Source organism: Coturnix japonica, chromosome 11 (assembly GCF_001577835.2).
Source record: "Coturnix japonica isolate 7356 chromosome 11, Coturnix japonica 2.1, whole genome shotgun sequence".
In the NCBI taxonomy this organism is placed as follows: domain Eukaryota; kingdom Metazoa; phylum Chordata; class Aves; order Galliformes; family Phasianidae; genus Coturnix; species Coturnix japonica.
Genome location: NC_029526.1, coordinates 16,420,057 through 16,442,247, shown reverse-complemented (window position 1 = coordinate 16,442,247; position 22,191 = coordinate 16,420,057). Strand labels below are relative to the sequence as shown.

General features: G+C 62.2%; 2 protein-coding genes across 3 annotated transcripts; one reads left to right on the top strand and one right to left on the bottom strand.

The window, feature by feature from the left end:
* Window positions 1-252: 252 nt before the first annotated feature.
* PIEZO1 (piezo type mechanosensitive ion channel component 1) lies at window positions 253-18,949 on the top strand. Its single transcript, XM_015874351.2, has 50 exons — window positions 253-415; window positions 4,183-4,272; window positions 4,848-4,970; window positions 5,102-5,144; window positions 5,222-5,369; window positions 6,116-6,254; window positions 6,357-6,570; window positions 6,747-6,912; window positions 7,026-7,118; window positions 7,198-7,276; window positions 7,354-7,445; window positions 7,530-7,790; window positions 7,887-7,998; window positions 8,071-8,249; window positions 8,326-8,474; window positions 8,693-8,967; window positions 9,381-9,538; window positions 9,604-9,780; window positions 9,852-9,977; window positions 10,063-10,263; window positions 10,343-10,547; window positions 10,622-10,726; window positions 10,817-10,970; window positions 11,402-11,645; window positions 11,725-11,821; window positions 11,909-12,077; window positions 12,156-12,245; window positions 12,429-12,511; window positions 12,769-12,840; window positions 13,198-13,301; window positions 13,371-13,464; window positions 13,796-13,885; window positions 13,971-14,146; window positions 14,223-14,314; window positions 14,405-14,587; window positions 14,700-14,958; window positions 15,044-15,232; window positions 15,315-15,588; window positions 15,665-15,785; window positions 15,870-16,017; window positions 16,107-16,321; window positions 16,456-16,614; window positions 16,700-16,847; window positions 16,927-17,115; window positions 17,184-17,276; window positions 17,364-17,536; window positions 17,605-17,727; window positions 17,800-17,879; window positions 17,962-18,160; window positions 18,237-18,949. The coding sequence occupies exons 1-50, from the start codon at window positions 352-354 to the stop codon at window positions 18,484-18,486; spliced, it is 7,467 nt and encodes a 2,488-aa protein (XP_015729837.1). The 5' UTR covers window positions 253-351; the 3' UTR covers window positions 18,487-18,949.
* On the bottom strand, window positions 18,908-22,159 carry CTU2 (cytosolic thiouridylase subunit 2). Of its 2 annotated transcripts, none has more exons than XM_015874346.2 (14): window positions 22,120-22,159; window positions 21,446-21,524; window positions 21,284-21,343; window positions 21,158-21,218; window positions 20,933-21,042; window positions 20,571-20,851; window positions 20,364-20,499; window positions 20,120-20,251; window positions 19,935-20,026; window positions 19,758-19,849; window positions 19,638-19,686; window positions 19,475-19,541; window positions 19,345-19,403; window positions 18,908-19,264 (listed from the first exon to the last, which is right to left on the bottom strand). In XM_015874346.2, exons 2-14 carry the CDS (start codon window positions 21,482-21,484, stop codon window positions 19,192-19,194), a joined length of 1,251 nt encoding a protein of 416 aa, XP_015729832.1. In that variant the 5' UTR covers window positions 21,485-21,524; window positions 22,120-22,159; the 3' UTR covers window positions 18,908-19,191. The 2 variants fall into 2 exon arrangements, with proteins under 2 accessions (XP_015729832.1, XP_015729833.1); XM_015874347.2 differs by lacking the exon at window positions 22,120-22,159 and adding an exon at window positions 21,964-22,106.
* Window positions 22,160-22,191: the final 32 nt, after the last annotated feature.

The following is a 22,191-nucleotide window of genomic DNA, read 5'->3' as shown; positions in this document are numbered from 1 at the left end:
GCTCAGCCTCAATTAACTCTGAAGCCTTTTTTGCTTATTATTTTAACGCAGAGCAAACAGAGGAAGCTCCCGACCTTTGATTTACCGTTTATTTGGTTGTTTGTTTTATTTCTCGCCTCTTTCCCGGTGCCGCTCGTTAGGGCTGAGCCCGTCCAACTCACGACACCGATGGCCGCAACGCCCGCGGGCGGCGCAAGGCGGGGCCGGGCCGAGGGGGCCGGGCGGTGCCGCGTATAAAAGCAGCGTTGGGGCGGGGGGAAGAACGTTCCCTCGCAGCGCTCCGGGTCCGGCCCTACGGGGCGGAACGGGAACGGCCCGGCCCGGCTCGGTATGGCCCGTCCCGTATGAAGCATGGAGCGGCGGGTGCTGTGTGCGGGGCTCTACTGGCTGCTGCTGCCGCTCGCCCTGCTCGCCGGTGGGTGCACGTGTCGCGCGTTATTCCCTACCGGAGGGGCTCAGGGTTAATCCCTCATTGGGGGTGTTGGGCTGTGGGGGTGAGCCCCTCGTTTCCCCCCCCCTCCCGGTGCTGTTCACGGAGCCGGGACGCGGTGACGGGGGTTATTGGGGGGGGGGGGCACGGAACTTTTCCCTACCGGGAGCCGCAGTCGGAGTTCAGGGGCTGCGGGCAGCGCTGGCACCGGCGGCCGCCCCGTCCCACGTCCCGGGGTCCGACCGGAGCCCGGTGCGCTGCATTGGGGCGGCCGCTCCGCGCACCACCCACAGCGGGGAGCGCTTGGACCCCAGCCTGGAAAATCCCCTCGAGCGGGACAAGAATCGGCCTTTGGAACTGCGGGACCGTCCGAAAGGAAAATCCTTCCTGGCTCCGTGGGGCTCCGTCAACACGCGTGGTTCAACGGGCTCCTTGTGCGGGGACCCCCCCCCCCCCCCCCCGGGCTGTGCCACCCCCTGGCGGAGCGCAGCGCTGCCCGTCCCCGCTGTGCTGGCGGAGGAAGTCGGTGCCGGCTGAAAAGCTTCTTTCTGCAGTTTTGCTGTGTGCGAGGAGTGACTCAGTGCATCGCGCAGGATGTGAGGAGGTTAATTATAACCCTGCCTGCAAACCGGGACGGGAAGGTGGTGGCCGGGTTCGGCTTGCACAAGGCCGGGCTCATCCCGTGCGGTCACGCGTGTCTCCCGCACCCCGGTGCCTTTTAGCGTTGGGATCCGCGGTGCTGCCGCTCCGACACGGCGTTCTCCCCTTCCCCTCCTCCTCCCGATGACTTTTGGGGCCCCGCTTGGCAGCGCCGTCCCGGGATATGAGGTTAAAATAGAGGTGCGGGTGACTCAGCGGGTGCTCGTTGTGCAGCCGGGCTCCCTGCACGGGGGGGAAACTGAGGCACGGGGCGGGTGGGAGCCCCTCAACCTTCCTTCCCCTGCAATTAAGCTCTTCCTCGACGTCCGCAGGATGTGAGCAGGCGGCTCCCAGCCAGCCCGGTGCGGGCGGTGGCCGGACCCTGCGGCGCGGTGTGGGGCAGCCCCCCTCTGGCCGTGGCCCCATAGGGGTACAGCTCCGTAGGGCCGGATTCCCACCCGCTATGGGGGTAGATGTGCCTGGCTACGCCGCATTCAGCCCCCCCCAGACTGCGCATCCCTTAAGCCCTCGGGCAGCGCTTCCCTAAGGATGCGCCCCCCAAAGTGAGGGGAGGTTCTGAGTCGGAGGGGGGTGGAGACAAGCGCTTCTTCCCCCCCCTCCCACCCCCTCCCAAGAGCGGGGTGTGGGGGTCCCGGGGAGCGCTGCAGGCGCGGTGCCCGGCGTGGGCTGCGTCCAGCTGCCTCCTGCGGTCAGGTGCTTTTTTTAAATGAGGGGAAATAAGAGGAGGGAAAGAAAAAAAAAGCCCTTAAAAAAACCTCCGTCAAACGTCTCCAAGAGCAATAAGTCCGTTTCCTCCCAAGGGCGGCCCTGGGGGATGGGCTGTGCAGGGCTGCGGTGGGCGATGCTCCGTCCCTCGGGGTGTGTTGGTGTCACGCGTGGGTTTGCGGGGGGTGTCGGGGCGCGGTGGGGTTTCACCCCCGTTATGTAGCTGTGGGGATGCCCTGAGCATCTGGGGTGCCCCCTGCGGCTGCTGGGGACGGAGGTGCCGGTTCAGCAGCGCGGACGTCCCGGTGTTGAGCTTTAAGGCTCTGGGTTGGCTCCATCCCTTTAGTGGCCGCCGCATCGCGCTGCTTTGGGGCAGGGTTGGTGCTTGGGGCCGCGCTGCCCGTTTAACCTCTCTGCTCCCTCTTCCTCCCATGCGCAGCGCAGATAAGGACTCGGGGCGGGACGACCGTGCGGTTTGTTCCCAGCGGTCGCTGTCGGTGCTGGGGGGGACACCGGGGCCGTCCCCATCCTTCGGCGATGGGCTGACATTGAGCACCGCTCCCCCGGCGAGGCTTTCCCCATCCCAACCCTGTCGGCTGTGGGTTTACCCAGGCTGCGCTCCGGGTATAGCATCCCTATGGGGAGCGGGATGGCCCCTGCCCCGCTCTGGCGGCACCAGGATGGATTTTCCACACAAACAGGATATGGTGGGGCTGCTGCTTCTTCCCGGAAAGCAGAGATGGGGCTGGGAGTGGGAACGTGCCCGTGGCTGCTTCTCAGCGCTGCTGAGGGGCTGCGGGGGTCGTTCCTTGTCCTGCAGAGAGCAAGGAGCAGCTCCAATGCCAACCAGTGGGGCTGCGTGCAGCCAGCACTGCCAATGGGGTGCTGGGCAGGGGGTCGGGGTCCCAGCACCACTGGGGTCTTGGAGCCACCTTCACCCTCCAGCTGGATACGGCTCCAATTCCATCTGCCTCCCATCTCCCCAGTGCTGCTGTTGTGCTCTCCCTGCTGCAAACGAGGCGCTGCTGCGGCCCTTTGTACGACCCCCACCCTGCAGGGGGGTCCTGGGATGGGTCCACCACCGGGGGGGGGGGCTGCAGGCCGGCAATCGGGAGCAGCTGCGTTTTGTCCTCCGGGCTCCACCATCACAGCGCTCAGTTCAAGCGCTACCGACCGCCGGGACGCGCAGCAGGGAGGCACCCAGCAAAGAGCAGCTCTTACCTCACAGCAACAAAACCTGGTGGGCGGTGGGTGCTGCTGGCACGCAGAGGGGGCGGTGGGTGCCACCCCCCCACCCAAACACCCACCCTGCCGGCTGGGAGCAGCGGAGGCAGCTCGGTGGGGAGCGGCCGTCCCGGTGCCGCGGGGCAGTTCGCCTTTGGCACGCTCTGCGCTCCCGGCGCTGCCAAACTGGTTTTTCTCCCCCCCACCGTCTCCGTGCTGCGTTTCCCCGCTGTCAGCACGGAGGGGAACCGACCTGCTGTGCCGGTGCAGGACGGTGGTGGGAGCCCCATCCCGTGGCTTTGCCCCCCCCCCTCCGGTGCTGGTCACGCTGAGCGAGGCGGGATGCTGCTGCTATGGCACCTCCTTCCCATCCCTCGTGATGCCCCACGAGTGATGTCCCCAACCCTTGGTGGCAGGAAGCAGCTGAACCACGCTGTGGCAAGTTGTCCCTGTGGCACAACTCCCTTCTGACCCCAATCTCCCCATCCCCCTTCTGTCCACCATTGGGGTGACCCTCTCCCCCCCCAGCTTTATCCCCATGGACCCCCAGGGTCTGTCCGCAGAGCAGCGCTGGTTCTGGCTGCCCCTCGCCGTGCTCCGCTCCCTGCCGGCCCGGCTGCTCGTGGCTGGCGGCGAGGAGAGGAATAGTTGTTCCATGAGATCATGGCTTTGCCGAAACGCACTGAGCAACGCTGGGCGTGCGGGGAGGTGACGCGGGATGGGGTCACCGCTGGGAGGCGGCGGTGTCCCCAAAGATCGTGGGGATGCGAGCGGCCCCCAACCCCACTCGGGGGCTCCCCAGACACGGGGCAGGTGGGGATTCCTCGGTATCCCCGCGTTGGGGTCCGTGGGGAGGCTCACAGCGCTGCTGCAGGATGCTGCATCCCATTAAAACCTCGTAAACACAGGAAGGGCCGTGCCGGGTTTGCAGCACGTCCCCTGGCGCCCGGCCCACCCCAGCACCCTGCCCGGCACTGGGGGTTCTGGTCCTTGTGGTTTGGAAGGGAGCAGACCCTTCCTTGGGCTGTCCTGGGGTCTGCACTGGTTTGCAGTGACCCAGTCGGGGTGTTCTCATCGAGCATCCCAGTAATGGGGTCCCTATGGGGTGTGGATAACACAGTGCAGCCCCAGTGCCCCCAACCCTGCCCACCCTGTGCCCTCAGCTTGCCTGTTCCGCTTCAACGTCCTCTCCCTGGTGTACCTGCTGTACCTGCTGCTGCTGCCGTGGTTCCCAGGACCGGCTGATATCTCAGGTGAGGGCGTTGCATCCCGTGCTCAGGGTCCATCAGTGGGTTTGGGGCTATTTTTAGGGGCTGCACACTGTCCCTCCTGCAGGTACCTGCTCCTCCTTTGTGGTTTCCCCAGGGCCGGGCGGCTCCACGTGGCAGCCTCGTTTGGTTAATTATAGTCTGGTGCAACTATTAATAGTCCTCCTGCTGCGAGGTGGCCAATTTTGAGCCTCGGCCCTATTAACCAGAAACCTCAGGACCGCTCCTGGTGTGTGTGGCCTTGTGCCCGGGCGGGTGCCCAGGCTGTGCCCCCTTCAGCCAGGGAAGTGAAGGGTTGGGGGCATTGCTGCAGGTGGGATGGGATGGGACTGGGAATGGTGACTGTGGGTGAATGGAGAAGGGAGCATGGTCTTGGGGTCCCGCAGTGCCCTGTGCCTCAGTTTCCCAGTGGCAGAAAGGGAGCTCCTGGGGGGGGGACAGAGGGGTGTGAGGGCCTGGCAGCATTGGCACGGCACCAGTGTCCCCTTGCCAGGAGCTCAGAGTGGGGATGCTGGCACCCCCGGGGGCTGCTCGGGGCGATGGGTGCCCATCTCTTGCAGGTCACGCCGGCCGCCTCCTCAAAGCTCTGTTGGGGACCAGCCTCCTCTTCCTCCTCGCCCACTTCGTTTTCCAGATATGCCTGTACACGCTGCCTGCCCTGGACCAGTTGCTGGGGCCCAGCTGTGAGTAACCCCCCGCCTGGTTCCCCAGGGTCCCCAAGCTGGTGGCATTTGTGTGCAGGACCCCCCTTAACATGTGCTATGGGGCTGTTGTGAGCTCAGTGCCACCCTGACACCTCCATGCTTCCCCACAGGCAGCAGCTGGGAGGTCCTCGCCCGGCACATCGGGGTCACCAGGTACGGCTCCCTTAACATTGGTTGTGGTTGCTGGTGGTGGAGAACCCCCCCCAACCCCACTCTTTCTCTGCCTGCAGGCTGGACTTGGGTGACCTCCCCAACTCAGTGCGCTTGGTGGCCCCTGATGTTGGCATCCTGCTGGTCTCATCCCTCTGCCTGTGTCTGTGCCACCGCCTTGTCCCCAAGGGCAGCGCTGCCACCCGCAGAACGGAGCCCCCTGAGCAGGTGAGGTGCCACCAGTGCCACCAGCAGCACTCCTCCTGCACGGCCCCTGTCTGTCCCTGCTTGTCCCTATGGGGACACCCTGGTGCCTGGGGACCCAGGCTGGGATCTGTGTTGGGGCTGCACATGGGAAGCGCTGTTGGTCAGCGATGGATTGGGTCCCCCCATTATCTCCCCCTCCCCGGGGTGACTCAGCCGCAGAGGAGTGCCCGTGTTTGCTCCCGTGTTTCCATAGGGATCCCACAAACAGCCCAACCCCATAGAGCTGCTTGATGTGGGACGGCAGAGCGCGGGCTGCCCATGGCTGGGGATGGAGCCAGCTGGGAGCCATGCAGTGCAGTGCAGTGCCATGCAATGCCATGCCAACCCCATGCTGGTGGCACCAGCATCACCCGTGCAGCTCCGTGCTGATGGCACCTCCATGTCCCAGCCCCATTTCGGGTGCATCCCGCAGCCCCGTGCAGGCCGTGCTGTAACCGGAGCGCTGGCAGCGTGGATGCCTTTGCAGTGAGCACGGGAGGCAGGCTGGAAAAAAGCTCAGTGCTGGGAACCCGGCTGCTGCTGCCAAGAAAAACAGCCGTGTTTCAGAGGCGCTTTCCAAGCAGCCGGGAGATAAACACGGCCAGGTGCAAGGCTGGGCCACGTGCAGAGGGGAAACTGAGGCACGGCCGGCAGCGGAGACCTGGGGAGCCCATGGGGGGAGTCTATGGATGAGGGGGGCTCACTGCTGTGCTTCCTGCCTGCTGCAGGGGGAAGAGCAGGACGTGGAGCGGCGCGGTGGCACGGCTGGAGGGGACGCACCGCTCAGCGCCAGGCTGCGGGTGACGGCACACTGGGTGCTGTGGGCGGCCGGGAAGGGGTTGGCCATCCTGCTGCTGGCCTTGGCTGGTGGGTCCGGGGCTGGGGAGGGGGATGTGAATGGGGTGAATGTAGGGGATCTCTGGTTGGGGGATGTGGGTGACTGACCGCCCACGGGGCGCTGCTCTGCAGGGATCACCCTGCCCTCCGCCTCCTCCAGCGTCTACTACCTGCTGTTCGTGGGGCTGTGCACTTGGTGGGCATGTCACCTCCCCTCCAGCCATGCTGCCTTCGATGCCCTCTGCATCCTCGTCGGCCTCTATGCTGCTGCCCACCTCCTGTGCCTCTATGCCTACCAAGCACCCTTTGTGCAGGGGGTCTTCCCTCCGCCCACCATCTGGGCACGGTAAGTGGTGCCGTGGGTGTCCCCCTCCGTGTGTACCCCCCACGTCCCCAGGGATAGTTTGCAGCCAGCACAGCTCCTGCTTGGCTCCCATCCTGCTCACAGCCCAATGCTGTGGGGATGGGGACGTCGCTGGTCCCAGAGGGTTAATGCCATCCATATGTCCCCCCCCTTCACAGGGTGTTTGGCTTCAAGGACATCGTCCTGTACAGCAACTGTTCCCGACCCAACGCCCTACAGCTCAATACCGACCACCCCTGGCCCGTCTATGCCAATCCTGGCATCCTGCTGCTGCTCTACTACACTGTGGCCACGCTGCTGAAGCTGCGCCGCCTGGACAGCAGGGTGAGGGGCTGTGGGGTTGCATGCTCCACAATGGCCCAGGGTATGTGATGGAGGGGGTGCTGTGCTCGGGGATGGGACTTCCCCAGGTTGCAGCTGGCTCCTTGCTCTTGCAGAGAGCAGCAGTGCCAGCACAGCCCCCTGCACGGGATCTGGTGGAGCTGGAGAGCTGGCCCAAGGACAGCGATGGCGTGGCTGAAGACACCAAGGTGAGTTGGGGATGTGGCACCCTGGTGCTGTGGGGGTGTCAGTGGATGCTCAGCCCTCTCTACCCCTTCCTCCTTCCAGCCCATGCTGACCTCCAGCACTGGAAAGCGAAACACAGAGAACTGCACCGTCCACATCATGGGTGATGCCACACCACCGGGTAAGCCTGGCCCCAGTGCTGCCCCATCCCTGCCCTGCAGTGGGACAGAGGCTCACAGCTCCTGCTCCCCTGGCCAGGCAGGGACCGTCCGGCAGAGCGGCTGCCCCTGCAGGCACTGTGGCACGTCATCATGAACCAGAGCTACGTCTGCGCCCTCATTGCCATGATGGTAAGGGCAGCACCCCATTGCAACCCCCAGGAATTTTTCTCCAAGCCTGAAAAAGGGGAGCAGCTGAGCTTTTCTGTCCCACAGGTGTGGAGCATCACCTACCACAGCTGGCTGACCTTCGTGCTGCTGCTCTGGTCCTGCCTCATCTGGATCGTGCGCAGCCGGCACCATTTCGCCATGCTCTGCTCACCCTTCCTGCTGCTCTATGGCATTGCTCTCTGCAGCCTGCAGTATGTCTGGGGCATGGACCTGGGCCCCGAGCTTCCCACTCGTGTTGGCCTCATGAGCCTGGAGCAGCTGGGGCTGGTGCGCCCCAAGTACCCCTGCCTGGACCTGGGGGCCAAGGTACCCTATCACCATCCCCATGGTGCCCCACCAGCATCCACCCCTATCCCCGTCCCCATGGTGCCCACCAGCTCTGCTCACCGCCTGTCCCTGCAGCTCCTGCTCACCCTCACCTTCTGGCTGCTGGTGAGGCAGTTCGTTAAGGAGAAGCTGCTAACGAGGAGGTGCCCGGCCACCCCGCTGCTGGAGGTGACAGTTTCAGATACAGGTGAGGATCCCTTGGTGATGCTGGGGGCTGTCCCCATGCGACCCATGGTGCCAGCAGTGCCATGCCTTACAGAACCCGGCCGACAACGGGATGTGCTGAAGGCACTGGGAGCTCTGGTGCGGGATTTCTATGCCAAGTATTGGATCTGTGTGTGCGCTGGTATGTTCATCGTGGTCAGCTTCGCCGGGCGCCTCGTGGTCTACAAGATTGTCTACATGTTCCTCTTCCTCCTCTGCCTCACCCTCTTCCAGGTACAGGGGATGGAGGTGCTGGCCCCATATGGCGTGTGCACCCAGTGGCACCAAACTGATGTCCCTGTCCTTTTAGGTGTACTACACCCTATGGCGTAAAGTGCTGAAGGGCTTCTGGTGGCTGGTGGTGGCCTACACCATGCTGGTGCTCATCGCCGTCTACACCTTCCAGTTTGAGGACTTCCCCATGTACTGGAGGAACCTGACGGGTCTCACCAACGAGCAGTGAGTGTCCCCATCCCACCGTGGTGTCCCCATCCCACCATGGTGTCCCCATCCCACTGTGGTGTCCTTACCGGTGCAGTGGCACCAGGGCATGGCCAGCAGATGCTTTGCACACAGGGAAACTGAGGCATGGAAGGTTTGCCTTGCTGAGGACTCCCATGCTTGGCAAAGGGGATGGAGGTGGCCCCGTGCTGAGCACAATATCCCTTCCCTTCCAGGTTGGGTGACCTGGGTCTGGAGCAGTTCAGCGTCTCCGAGCTCTTCTCCAGCACCCTCATCCCGGGCTTCTTTCTGCTGGCCTGTATCCTTCAGCTTCATTACTTCCACCGCCCCTTCATGCACATCACTGACGTGGAGCACATCCCTGCTGCTGAGCCGCAGCCCTGCCACATCCCCCGGCCCGAAGAGCTGCATGGCAGCCGGCTGCTGAGGGATGCAGCCGTTGCTGAGAGTGCCAGGACCGAAGGGGGAGAATCTGACACTGCCTCGCAGGGTACTGCCAGGGGTGGGGTGTCCTTGGGGTTGGGGATGGATGGGATGGGATGTCCTCCAAGATGAGGAATCAATAAGGGATGAATTGGGGTGTCCTTTGTGCCTTGGAGTGTACAGGGATGGATTGAGTTGTCTCCTGAGTTGTGGAGGAGCCAGGAGGATATAGGATAGGTTGGGGTGTTCTTTGAAGTCTGGAGGGTACGGTGATGGATTGGAGTGTCCTCCAAGCCAAGAAGGGGCCAGGAGAATACAGGGTTGAATCAGAGTGTCCTCCAAACCTGGAAGGGGAGGATGTAGGGATGGACTGGGGTGTCCTTCAGGCCCAGAAAGGGATGGAAGGTTACAGAGATGTGTCGAGGTGTCCTCAGCATGGGAGAGTGCAGGGGTGGATCATGATGGTCTGTGTCCTCACAGCACCCAGCAAGTGGGGGCTGGTGCTGGAGCGCCTCATCGTGCTGGGCTGGACCTTCTCGGACACGCTGACCCGCGGGCAGGTCTTTGTGGGGCGCCTGCTGGAGCTGCACATCCTCAAGCTGGTGGCCCTTTACACTGTCTGGGTGGCTCTGCAGGAGGTACGGCACAGGGGCTGGGGGTCCCAGAGGGCATCCCACGGTGCTGACGCTGTCGTTGCCCCCAGGTATCACTGATGAACTTCTTGCTGGTGCTGCTGTGGGCTTTTGCCATGCCTTACTGCCGCTTCCGCCACATGGCCTCGTGCCTCTCCACTGTCTGGACCTGCATCATCATCGTCTGCAAGATGCTCTACCAGCTCAAGATCGTCGACCCCAGCGAGTACTCCAGCAACTGCACCCAGGTGCCGGGGCAGGAATGGGGATGGCGGTGGGGTTCAATGGCTGTGGGTGCTGACGTTGTGTCCTCCGGCAGCCCCTGCTCAACAGCACCAACCTGAGCCCAGAGGAGATGGGCAACTCCACGCTGTACCGCGGCCCTGTGGACCCCGCCAACTGGTTTGGCATCCGCAAGGGCTTCCCCAACCTGGGCTACATCCAGGTGGGCAGGGGGTGAGGGCAGGAATGGAGTGGGATGCTCTGTACCCTTGTGCACAGTGAGACTGAGCACCCCTTGCTCCCCCCAGAACCACCTCCTGGTGCTGCTGCTGCTGGTGCTGGAGGCGGTGGTGTATCGGCGCCAGGAGTATTACCGTAAGCAGCACCAGCTGGTGGTCCCCATCACTGAGACCATCTTCGAGGACGTGTCCCGTGAGCAGCTGGACCACGGCCTGGTCACCTGTGCCAAGTACTTCATCAACTACTTCTACTACAAATTTGGCTTGGAGGTGGGCAGCGGGGGCTCCAGGGCAATGTGGGGTGCCATGGTATGTGTGGAACTGAGCTCCTGAACCGCCCCAAATCCAGATCTGCTTCCTGATGACGGTGAACGTGATCGGGCAGCGGATGAACTTCATGGTGATCCTGCACGGCTGCTGGCTGGTCGTCATCCTGACGCGGCGCCGGCGGGCAGCCATCGCGCGCCTGTGGCCCAAGTATTGCCTCTTCCTCGTGATCTTCCTCCTCTACCAGTACCTGCTGTGTGTTGGCATGCCACCTGCTCTCTGCATAGGTAAGGGGCATGGGGAATGGGCTGGGGGGTGTTGGGGGGCCAAGATGCAGCGTGCAGCTGTTCCCCCTGCCCAGATTACCCGTGGCGCTGGAGCCGGACCCTCCCCATGAACTCGGCGCTCATCAAGTGGCTCTACCTGCCTGATTTCTTCGTGGCCCCCAAATCCACCAACCTCATCAGTGAGTGCCCGCTGGGATGGGCAGGAGGAGGGTGGGCCTGAGGGGGCTTCCATGAAGCCCCCCACCACGGGCTGAGCCACGTGCCTGCAGATGACTTCGTGCTGCTGCTGTGTGCGGCGCAGCAGTGGAGGGTGTTTGTGGCCGAGCGCACCGAGGAATGGCTGCGGGCTGCGGGCGACAACGCGGACCGGCCAGACCTGGAGCGAGAACCACACAACCCCACACCAAACTTCATCCACTGCCGGTGGGTGCCCACGGCTGGGGGGGGCATGGAGAGAGGGGTGGCATCTGAAGGCAGTGGGATGCGCTGGGATGTGGTCGACAAGGATGGGGACTGGGATGGAGTCCCACAGGATGGGGTTGCAGCAGCATAGGGCTAGGGAGATCCAAGTGTTACCCCCACAACTGGGTCAGGAGTGACCTGAGGGTATGGTGGGATCTTTTGGGGAGATGCAGTGATGGTGCAGGAACCCACTGAGCGTTGGGATACCCATTTACTGGGACAAGCACTTTGTACCCCAAGATGAGCACAGAGGGGCACTGGGACCCCTAGATAGGAACCTGCTGGCTTGGTTGTGGGGATGTAGCACTTTGCTGCACCCCAACCCCAGATGGAGCTGAGTGCAGGAGCTGGGAGGGGGATGAGGACCCCGCTCTGAGCACCCCATTCTGCAGGTCCTACTTGGACATGGCGAAGGTGGTGGTCTTCCGCTACCTCTTCTGGTTTGTCCTGGTGGTGGTCTTCATCACCGGGGCCACCCGCATCAGCCTCTTCGGCCTTGGTTACCTGCTTGCCTGCTTCTACCTCCTGCTCTTCGGCACTGCCATGCTGCGCAAGCCAGCACGGGCACGCCTCGTGCTCTGGGACTGCCTCATCCTCTACAACATCACTGTCATCATCTCCAAGAACATGCTGTCGGTGAGGGCACCGTTCCCGGGGCTGCTCCTCAGGTCATCCAGGTGGGTGCAGAGATACCAACCTTGCATTCTGCTCGCAGCTCCTCTCCTGCGTCTTCGTGCAGCAGATGCAGAGCAACTTCTGCTGGGTGATCCAACTCTTCAGCCTGGTCTGCACCGTCAAGGGCTACTACGACCGTGAGCACCGGCACAGGGTGGGCTGGGGCTGACAGGGGGGCATTTGGGGTGCTGCTTCACATGTACCTCCACCCCTCTGTCTGCCAGCCAAGGAGATGGGCAAGGACCAGGACTGCTCGCTGCCGGTGGAGGAGGCTGGCATCATCTGGGACAGCATCTGCTTCTTCTTCCTCCTGCTCCAGCGCCGCGTCTTCCTCAGCTACTACTTCTTACACGTCATGCTGGACCTCCAAGCTTCTGCCCTGCAGGCTTCCAGGTGGGGCAGGGGGTGTCTGCGAGGTCCCTGAGGGTGCTGGGTGAGGGTACCCACCACCCATTGTCCCCATTGCTGCAGGGGTGTCGCGCTGTTCAGAGCCAGCCTCATGAAGAGCATGCGCTCCCACCGGCAGGCTGAGAAGAAGTCACTGGCTCAGCTCAAACGGCAGTGAGTGGGTTTTGAGGGGGGGGGGAGGGATGTTTGGGGCACCTCCCAAACCCCTTAGAGCTGTTGGGGCACCCCGAGGTGTAGGGAGTGCCCGGGGGGTGGGGGGGGTGCAGGGTTCCCAGCATGGTGATGGAGTACTGGGGGTTTGGGGAGCCCCGGAGCATCCCGTGCTGCATCCCACAGGATGGAGCGGATCCGTGCCAAGCAGGAGAAGTACCACCAGGAGCGGCTGCCCAGTGGTGAGGGGCAGGATGGGGCCAGGGCAGGTGAGAGCCGGTGGGGGGGTCCCCAGCCCCTCCAGCCCCCTTTTGGCACCGGAGTGGTGGCCTCAACCCATCACCAGCTCTTACCCCCACCATCCCCACCCCTTACTGTGCAAGGACCGGTGCAGCCCAGCAGAGGGCACAGTGGTCAAAAGCCCCCACCACCCCAGTCCCCACACACCCCAGAACATCCCCATGCCCTGCAGTGGGGTGGGTTGCCCCCATTGCGGCCACGCTCAGCCCCCACTGCCGTTCCACAGCGCCCAGCAGCCCGGCGGACCCTGCCCGGCAGAGGGAGCGGTGGTGGCGGCCATGGTTAGACCACGCCGCAGGTATTGCCCCGCATGGGGCGCGGGCGGCACGCGGTGCCACCGAGGGGAGCGACGGTGACGGTGCTTTTGGCGAGGTGACGCCCCGCATGCCTCCTATCCCCGCTCTTGGCATTAACCGGGGCGTTCTCTGCTTGTGTGCACTAACGGGGTGTGCAGTCTGGGTATCCGCAGGAGTCAGTGTTGGAGGGATGCCTCACTGGGGACCCCAAACTACTTGGTACTGAGGTCTCCAATGGGGTCCCTGTGGGTATCCTTGGCACTGAGCACAAGGGAGATGGCAATGGGGATGGCTTGGGCACCAGCCGTGCTGTGTCACCCTGTGTCACACAGCTGTGACACCCTCTGTCATCCCGACAGTGCTGCATTCCGGGGAATACTTCCTCTTTGAGTCCGACAGTGAGGAAGAGGAGGAGGCAGCAGTGCCTGAGGAGCCACGGCCGGGCAGGCAGAGCGCCTTTCAGGTGAGCCTGGTGGGAGCTGGGTAGCACCAGCTGCACTGCTGGGTGCTGACAGCCTCCTCCCCATTGCAGCTCGCCTACCAGGCCTGGATGACCAACACCAGGACAGCACTGAGGCAGCAGGAGTGTGAGCAGCAGGAGCAGCTGGGTGATGAGCTCGCTGCAGGTGGGTCTGGCTTATCCCAAAATGGGGCTATGAGTCCCCAAAATGGGGCTGGGGCTGCCTGGAGTGTGTGTGTGAGGGAGAAGTGGTCCTGTCCTGCTGTTTGCAGTTGGGGTCCTATAATGGAGCATCATCTTCATGGGGGGGGGGGCGGTTCTCAGTGTGTGTGTGTATTCTCTGATGGCAAATGCAGGGCTGGGTGTGAGCTGTGTCCATCGTTGAGTTTTTAAGAGGGAAGGCAGTCTTAATGGTGGGCAGAAAAGCCACAGAGAGGGTTCAGAAGTGATATCTTGTCCTATCATGAGGAGGGCATGACTTGCTGCCTGCCTTGCAGGGGACAGCAGGGCGAGGGAGGAGGAGGCACTACAGGAGCCAGAAGAGGCTGAAGGCCAGGAGGAGGAGGAGGAGGAGGAGGAAGGATCTGGTAGGTGGGCAGCAGGACCTCACCAGCCATGGCAGGGGGTGCCCTGAGTGTGTGCAGAGCCACGAGCCCCTCTCTCCTCATCCAGCAGAGCGGGGCAACGTGCTGCAGCGGGCGCTGAACACCCTGCGCTTCCTATGGGTGCTGTGCCAGGCCATGGTGGATGGCCTCACCCAGTGGCTGGACGCCTGCACGCAGGAGCACACCGACATGTCCACAGTGCTGCAGCTCGAGAGATACGTCCTGACACAGCGCCTGGCCAAGGTGGGACCCTGGTGGGGGGAGATGGTGGCACTGGGACTGCAGCATTGTGGTGGTGCTGACCCTATACGTGCCATAGGGTGAAGATGTGCACCGTGGGGTGCTGGATGAGCTCTACCTGCTGCCACCCGAGGAGCCCCAAGAGGAGCCACAGAATGGCATCACTTCCAGGCAGGTGCATAGATACCCCCCTGGGGTGCCCACCTGCCCACTGTGGGGGCTGCCGAGGAGGGTGCTCACCTGTCCCCGTGCTGTCCACAGTGGGCGCAATGGAGCTGAGTGTGAACAAAGGGCTGAGCCCCCCGCAGCAGAGTGGCCTCTGCAGAGAGGCAGCCAGGAGCAGGTGGCAAGTTGGGGGTCACGGGAGGACGTGGCAGGGTCTCGGGAGCTCCTGGCACTGCCTCAAAACCGGAGCCGGACAGCCAGCGAGCTGCTGGTGAGCAGGTAGAGTATGGGGATGGGGGGTGATGGAGACGGGGATGGAGATGATGAGGGCAGTGGTGGTGATGGGGATGCAGTGGGACTGGGGTGTAGGCTCAGCCCTTATACCCCACAGGAGGCTGTATTTTGTCGAGCTGGAGGAGTCAGAGAAGTTCTACCAGTCCCACAACCGCTTTCTGAAGCTGCTGCTGGCCATCTACCACTGCGTGGCTGCCCACTCCGAGCTGCTCTGCTACTTCATCATCATCCTCAACAACATGGTGACCGCCTCCGTCATCTCCCTCTTCCTGCCCATCCTTGTCTTCCTCTGGGCCATGCTGTCTGTCCCTCGACCAAGCAAACGTTTCTGGATGACCGCCATTGTCTATACTGAGGTGTGCAGGAGGTGGCCGTGCAGGGGGCAGTGACACGATGACGCCCAGCTCTGGTTGCCACCTACTGACCCCCATATCCCTGCAGGTGATGGTGGTAGTGAAATACCTATTCCAGTTTGGTTTCTTCCCTTGGAACGGCTATGCCATGCTGGTGCGGAATGAGGGCAAGCCTTTCTTCCCACCCCGCATCCTGGGGCTGGAAAAGACCGACCGCTATGTCAAATATGACCTCATCCAGCTCCTGGCACTCTTCTTCCACCGCTCGCTGCTGCTGGTGAGCCCCAAGTGTGCTTCATGGGTGAGGGCTGGTGGTGGCCAGAGCCCCATTGTGCCCCCATGACCCTTGTCCTTCCCAGTGCTATGGGCTGTGGGACCACGAGGAGGATCCATTGGCCAAGAAGAAGCCAGAGGTTGAGCAGACAGAGGAGGAGGAGGAGGAGGAGGAGCGGCAGGAGGAAGCAGGGTCCCCAGCGGTGGCAGCAGAGCCGGGAGCTCTGGGTGCAGCTGTGGGGTCAGAGCTGAAGGGCGATGCCCAAGGGCAGAAGGAGGGGAGTGGGGATGGAGCAACACATCTCCGCTTCAGGAGGAAGAGGCGGCGGGGCAAGGAGCCAGCAGCAATGCTGGAGGAAGGTGAGTACCTGGAATTGGGTCAGATGTGGTCTTGCAGGGAGCCAGGTGGCCACCCATACTGCTTTGTCACTCACAGATGATGGGGAGGAGGAGGAGGAGGGAGAGGAAGAGGAGGAAGAGGAGGAGGCAAAACAGAGCCACTCTCAGAAGAAGCTGAAGGCGTTTGGTCTCCGGGTCAAGCTCTTCTTCCTCACCATGTGAGTGCCCTTTGGTGTAGGTTGGGGTGGGGATGGCAGCCTGCAGCCCTCTGGTCACCTGTCACCCGTCCCTGTCCCCTCCAGGGCACAGAACATGTACCAGCCCGTGCGTGGGTTCTTCCATGACATCCTGCACAGCCAGTACCGGGCAGCCACCGACGTCTATGCCTTCATGTTCCTGGCTGATGTGGTTGATTTCATCATCATAATCTTCGGTTTCTGGGCCTTTGGGGTGAGCTGGGGGCTCTGCAGGGTGCCAGATGGTGGGATCCCAGTGTGAGGTCAGGCAGGGCTGTGTCCTCACCTCTTTGGTATCCCCAGAAACACTCGGCAGCCGCCGACATCACCTCCTCGCTGTCGGATGACCAAGTTCCAGAGGCCTTCCTGGTCATGCTGCTCATCCAGTTCACCACCATGGTGATCGACCGCGCACTCTACCTCCGTAAGACTGTACTGGGCAAGCTCATCTTCCAGGTCATCCTGGTCTTCAGCATCCATCTCTGGATGTTCTTCATCCTGCCAGCTGTCACTGAAAGGTACCAGTCCCCATTGAGCAACCCCTAAAGATGTCCTCAGATATGGTCCTTGGGTGGCCCACAGGGTGCTTCCTTTATGGGATGCCCAAGATGGGGGCTTGGACAGCCTGAGGAGTGACACATCCCTCCCACAGGTTGTTCAGCCTCAACACAGTGGCCCAGCTGTGGTACTTTGTCAAGTGCATCTACTTCTCACTGTCAGCCTACCAGATCCGCTGTGGCTACCCAACCCGCATCCTGGGCAACTTCCTCACCAAGAAATACAACCACCTCAACCTCTTCCTCTTCCAAGGGTACGGGGCAGCGGGTGGCACAGGGACAGGTTGTTCCACTTGGGTGGATGGAGCTGTAGCGGCCCCATCTCCCCATGCCCCCTAGGTTCCGCCTCGTGCCCTTCCTGGTGGAGCTGCGTGCCGTCATGGATTGGGTCTGGACCGACACCACGCTGTCATTGTCCAACTGGATGTGTGTGGAAGACATCTACGCCAACATCTTCATCATCAAGTGCAGCCGTGAGACGGAGAAGGTACGGCCACATTGAACCCACTGCCATTCAGGTGGCTCCAGATGGGTCCTACCAGGCAGCCCGTGCTGTCTCTCTGCAGAAATACCCGCAGCCCAAAGGGCAGAAGAAGAAGAAGATCGTCAAGTACGGCATGGGTGGCCTCATCATCCTCTTCCTGGTGGCCATCATCTGGTTCCCACTGCTCTTCATGTCGTTGGTGCGCTCGGTGGTGGGCGTCGTCAACCACCCCATCGATGTCACCGTCACCCTCAAGCTGGGGGGGTACGAGGTGAGGATGGGGGGCAAGCTTTGCATCGGGCAACAGGATCATGCACTGACTGCTCCGTATCCCTGCAGCCACTGTTCACCATGAGTGCCCAGCAGCAATCCATCCAGCCCTTCACACCGCAGGACTACGAAGCACTGACCAATGAATTCGAGAGGCAGCCGGTAGCCCCAAAGCCCTGCAGTCCCCTTCCTCTGCCCCCAATGGGTGCCCCAAGAGGTGCTAATCTGTGTGCCCCATTCCATCCCCAGGTGGCCATGCAGTTCATCACGCTGTACGGCTATGAGGACATCGTCACGGCGCGCATTGAGGGCAGCTCGGGCTCACTGTGGAGCATCAGCCCTCCCAGCCGCGAGCAGATGCGGCGAGAGCTGCAGAATGGTTCCTCTGACATCACGCTGCGCCTTACCTGGACCTTCCAGAGGTAACAGTGGAGTTATTGGGGAGGGGACAGCCCTATCTGTGCCCCCCAGCAAACCTTGGTGCCTGCAGGGACCTGGGGAAGGGCGGCACGGTGGAGCACACCTTCGACAAGCACACTACTGACCTGCAGCCCGGAGCACCCGAGCGCATGGAGCTGGCCCAGCTGCTGCAGGGCACCCGTGATGCCCCTGTGTGAGTGTCTCTGGGGGGGCTCAAGGAAAGGGGACACCCCCAGGGATGGTGCTTCATTCTGCTTTCTTGCAGGCAAGTGCCCAAACTCTTCCCCAAATACATCCGGGCGCCCAATGGCCCTGAAGCCAACCCGGTCAAGCAGCTGCTGCCAGGTGGGTCCTATTGTCTGTTGTGTACGTGATGGGGGTCTTGCCCATCGTGCCGTGCCCTGACCCCTCTCTGTCCACCCCACAGATGGAGAGGACAGCTACCTGGATGTCGAGGTGCAGCTGAAACGGGAGCGCTCAGGCTCGGGGCAGGGCAGTGACAGCTTCCTGGAGTGGTGGGTGGTGCGGCTGAAGGATGCTCCAGCACGTGATGGCAACATCCTGCCCATGGTCATCTTCAATGACAAAGTCAGCCCCCCCAGCCTGGGCTTTTTGGCTGGCTATGGGTACGTAGGGAGACAGGGTGGGGAGCTGAGGGTGGCGAGGAGAGAGGGAAGGTGGTTTCATCCCATCCCCTTGCAGGATCATGGGGCTGTACGTCTCCATCGTGCTGGTGATAGGGAAGTTTGTGCGAGGCTTCTTCAGCGAGATCTCACACTCCATCATGTTTGAGGAGCTGCCCTGCGTGGATCGCATCCTGAAGTTGTGCCAGGACATCTTCTTGGTGCGGGAGACGGGAGAGCTGGAGCTGGAGGAGGAGCTCTACGCCAAGCTCATCTTCCTCTACCGCTCACCCGAGACCATGATCAAGTGGACGAGGGAGAAGGAGTAAGGGGAAGGGACTCCAGCCCCTCACAAGGGGACATCACCGCCAATGCCTTAAGCAGCCCTGTGGGGTTGTGTCCTGCTGGGGGGCACAGGACGGTGCTTTTAGGAGGAGGAGCTCATCCTCACCTTGCTTTGAAGCCGTCCGACCGGCAGAGACCATGTTGTGCCTTCTCTGGGTGGGGGGGGCTGGCCAGCTGTGGGAGGTGTCAGGAGTTGACACCTCATCCCTCTGGCTGCTGGAGGGTGGGCAGGAGCCAACATCCCCCTGCACCCTTCAGCCCCCCTCCACAACCAAGTTGAACTCTAAAGCAATACCCCAATAGCCCCAGAATAGGGGGGGCACGGTGCTGTGGCCCCCCCACTGGGGCGGCTGGCATCCCCAGCCGGACTGTAGACACTTGTGACTCTTTTTTTTTAATTCAAATGGTTTATTTATACAGATATCTAATAAAACAAAGCTGAGGCCACCCCAGCCTTCCCAGCACTGGGGTGGGAGTGGGGATGTGGGTATCAGCACCCCCTGGATGGGCACTTGGAGGGGGGGGTCTCCTTGACCCCCTGCTGGTATTGGATCATTTAAATCCGGTGTGAAAGCAGCTGTCTGAATGCCAGGTATCACCATTCAGTGATCCCAGATTCCCTCACCCTTATGGGACCTTCCTGCCCCACAATGACAGGGCTCCGTGCCCCACAGCTGTGCCCTGTGCCGTCAGCTCCCACCAGGCTCCTCCTCATCATCATCCTCCAGCAGGAATTCCTGGATCTGCTCCTTCATCAGAGCCCTGTGGGGGACAGACCTACCTGCAGCTGGCTGCACTGCCCTCATACCGCAGGGAAGGGACCTCCCCAGCTTGTCCCCTACCTGCAGCTCCTGCGCTCAGCTTCAGTGCGCACGTAGGTTGGCAGCGTGGCTGGGGGACCCTGCAAGAGAGGGGACATTGGGGACACCGAGCCCTGGCCCCAGTTCCTGGGGAGCCACCCCAAATCCTCACCATTTCCTTGAAAGTGAGGCGGCAGCTGTAGCACAGCAGTGGGATGAAGGCAGCTCTGCTCTCAGCCCTGCGAGAGGAGAAAGGATGGAGCAGCGACAATGTCTCTGCTGGTGTCTCTGGTGTCTTTGTGACCCCCATGCCGGAGGGGCATCCTAATGCTCACCCGTTCTCTGTGTCTTTCACCAGCGTGGGCTCTAAGGCCAGCTCCTCCTCTGCAAGAACCAGGGGACAGTCACACCCTTGGCACACACTGTCACCTCAGTGTGTCCCCGTTGCTACTCACCCCCAGCGATGTCCAGGGCGCAGAGGCAGAGCAGGCAGCGCTGCTGTTCGCTGTTTGCTTCAGCTGGAGCCAGGCTCAGCTTCTCACCTGTCCTGAAGATGTGAAGAGGACATGAGCAGGAGCACCCCACTGCCTGCCCCCAACCACCCAGCCCTGAGGTGCTGTAAGGTGCTATACCGATACACGGTGCTGATGGTGGAGGGAAAATCCACCTGCAACCCCAGCAGGAAGTTCTCCATCAGGCGGTGGATGCTGGTCTTCTCCCGGCGCTGCAGGGGAGCAGAGATGGGCAGGATCCTATCAGGATGGAGGGGCCCAAAGCTCAGTCTGGCTGGAATTTGGGGGGGCAGGGGCAGCCCTACCTTGGCTTGGAGGGGTGGTGTGATGACTGTGGGGACGCCAAAGAAGTGGTTGTAGAACGCAATCTCCTTGGCCATATAGTCCCGCATAGGACGCACCACTATCACGTCACCGTGCCGGCTGTCCACAAAGCCCTGTAGGTGAGCAGGAATCTGCTGAGGAACTGCCACCAACATGGGGACAACCCCAGGCACAGAGCAGTGTCTGTGTCCCGTCCCAGTCCCATGCAGGGATGATGGCACTCACTGTGTCCATAGCGAGGAAGGCACCGCGCCCCAGGGCCAGGTTGGTGAGCAGCTTGACGGCCACGCGGGTGCAGCTCTCACCCGTCATCACCTTGGTGTAGCCCTGTGTGCGGGCAGTGTGCAGGACGAGGTGGCTCCTGGGGACACAGCGACACCGGCTCAGACCCACGGGGCCGTGCCATGTGCTTATAGGGCAGGAGTCCCTCACCTCAGCATCTGCAGCAGCTCCTCCTTTGCCGTCAGTGTCTCTGCTGAGTCAAAGAGTCGCAGCAGCTCCTCGGTGCGGGCAGCCGCAGGCAGGCAGGTATGGGAGTCCCCTATGGGACCATGCTGGGTGCTGAGTCCTGCGGCCAAGCTGCCACCATCCCCACCAGCCTCCTCCTGCCGCCGCTGCTGGATGAATCCATCTACAGCCGACTTGTAAGAAGGGCCTGGTTCACTGCCCCCACCAGGGCCCCGCCGCAGGATTGAGCCAGGCAGCTCCAAGGCCTGTGGACACACAGGGAGCTGCGTGCAGGCAGACACGTTGTGCTCCCCACATTGTGCTCCCCAGCCCCATCCCGTCCCCACCTGCTCCAGGGAGGCCAGGTAGTAGGGGAAGCCGGTTTCCTGCAGCAGGGCCTCAATGCGGCTCAGGGTTTGCTCCCGTTGCTCCAGGCTCTGGCCGCACACTGCTCCCTCTGTGGGCACAGCAGCAACAGCTGGAGCAGGGGGGGACACCCCAGAGTATCACAGCCCCACAGCAGGAATGGGAAGGAGGGATGGGGACAGGTCACAGGGATATTGATGTCTTACCATCGATGTAGATGACGCCAGGCACAAAGCGCAGCCTCTTGGCCGCCTCCCGGCTCAGCCCCTGGCACAGCAATGAGGTCAGCGGGCTGAGCTGTGCCCCACAGCCCCCCAACCCCCTACACTCACCTCTTGGACCTGTCTCAGCATCGCACTGGAGCCCATCCCACCCGACAGCGCCAGCAGCACCTGCAGGGCCAGTCAGCAGCCTCAATGCAATGCAATGCAATGCAATGCAATGCAATGCAATGCCCCCAACACATCCCCCCCCACCCCACGTGTCCCCTGTACCTTCTCTCCTGGGAAGATGACGCGGTTCTTGCCCAGCATAGCACGGAACTTGTGCACAAAGTACTCATGGAAACAGGCACTGCAGGGACACACAGCACTGAGCAGCCCTGGATTGATGGCCCTGAGACCCAGCGTCCCCATGTCCCATCCCCACTGGCTCTTCTCTCTATGCACTGATGTCCCCAAGCCATAATGTCCCCAGATCTGCCATCTCCAGCCTTACAGCCCCATATCCCTGCATCCCAGAGCCGCAATGTCTCCGTGTGCTGATAACTGATGTCTCCAAGCCCATAACACGGAGCCCTGATACCCCATAACACCGAGTCCTGATGCCCCATAACACAGAGCCCAATGCCCCATAAGAAACAGCCCTAATACCCCATAACAAGGAGCCCTGATGCCCCGTAACAAGGAACCCAATGCCCCATAACACCAAGCCCTGATACCCCATAACACAGAGCCCCGATACCCCATAACACCGAGATGCCCCATAACACCCCACATCCCGTTTCCCTCACCGACAGAACGCATCCCCTATCCGTATAACGACAACGGCCCGTCCCTGTCCGCACTTCACGCACGGTCTCGGTTTGGTGCCGTTACCGACTCGCTGCCGTCTCCGCCCCGTTCCATCCCCGCACCCCGACCCATCCCCGCACTCCGCCCCATCACACATGGCAGCTCCGTTCCTCTCCCCCCTCTCGCCGTCGCACAGTGATGACGTCACGACGCACGGTAACGTCACG

What these genes read in the sequence shown, in the direction of transcription:
- PIEZO1 (XM_015874351.2), top strand. Translation starts at nt 352, where the DNA reads ATGGAGCGGCGGGTGCTGTGTGCGGGGCTCTACTGGCTGCTGCTGCCG. An exon ending in AGCAGCAATGCTGGAGGAAG is followed by an intron (nt 15,589 to 15,664) that starts GTGAGTACCTGG and finishes TGTCACTCACAG; the next exon opens with ATGATGGGGAGGAGGAGGAG. An exon ending in CTTACCTGGACCTTCCAGAG is followed by an intron (nt 17,537 to 17,604) that starts GTAACAGTGGAG and finishes TGGTGCCTGCAG; the next exon opens with GGACCTGGGGAAGGGCGGCA.
- CTU2 (XM_015874346.2), bottom strand. Translation starts at nt 21,484, where the DNA reads ATGCTGGGCAAGAACCGCGTCATCTTCCCAGGAGAGAAG. An exon ending in CACCACCCCTCCAAGCCAAG is followed by an intron (nt 20,027 to 20,119) that starts GTAGGGCTGCCC and finishes GCTCCCCTGCAG; the next exon opens with CGCCGGGAGAAGACCAGCAT. An exon ending in GCTGAGCGCAGGAGCTGCAG is followed by an intron (nt 19,265 to 19,344) that starts GTAGGGGACAAG and finishes TGTCCCCCACAG; the next exon opens with GGCTCTGATGAAGGAGCAGA.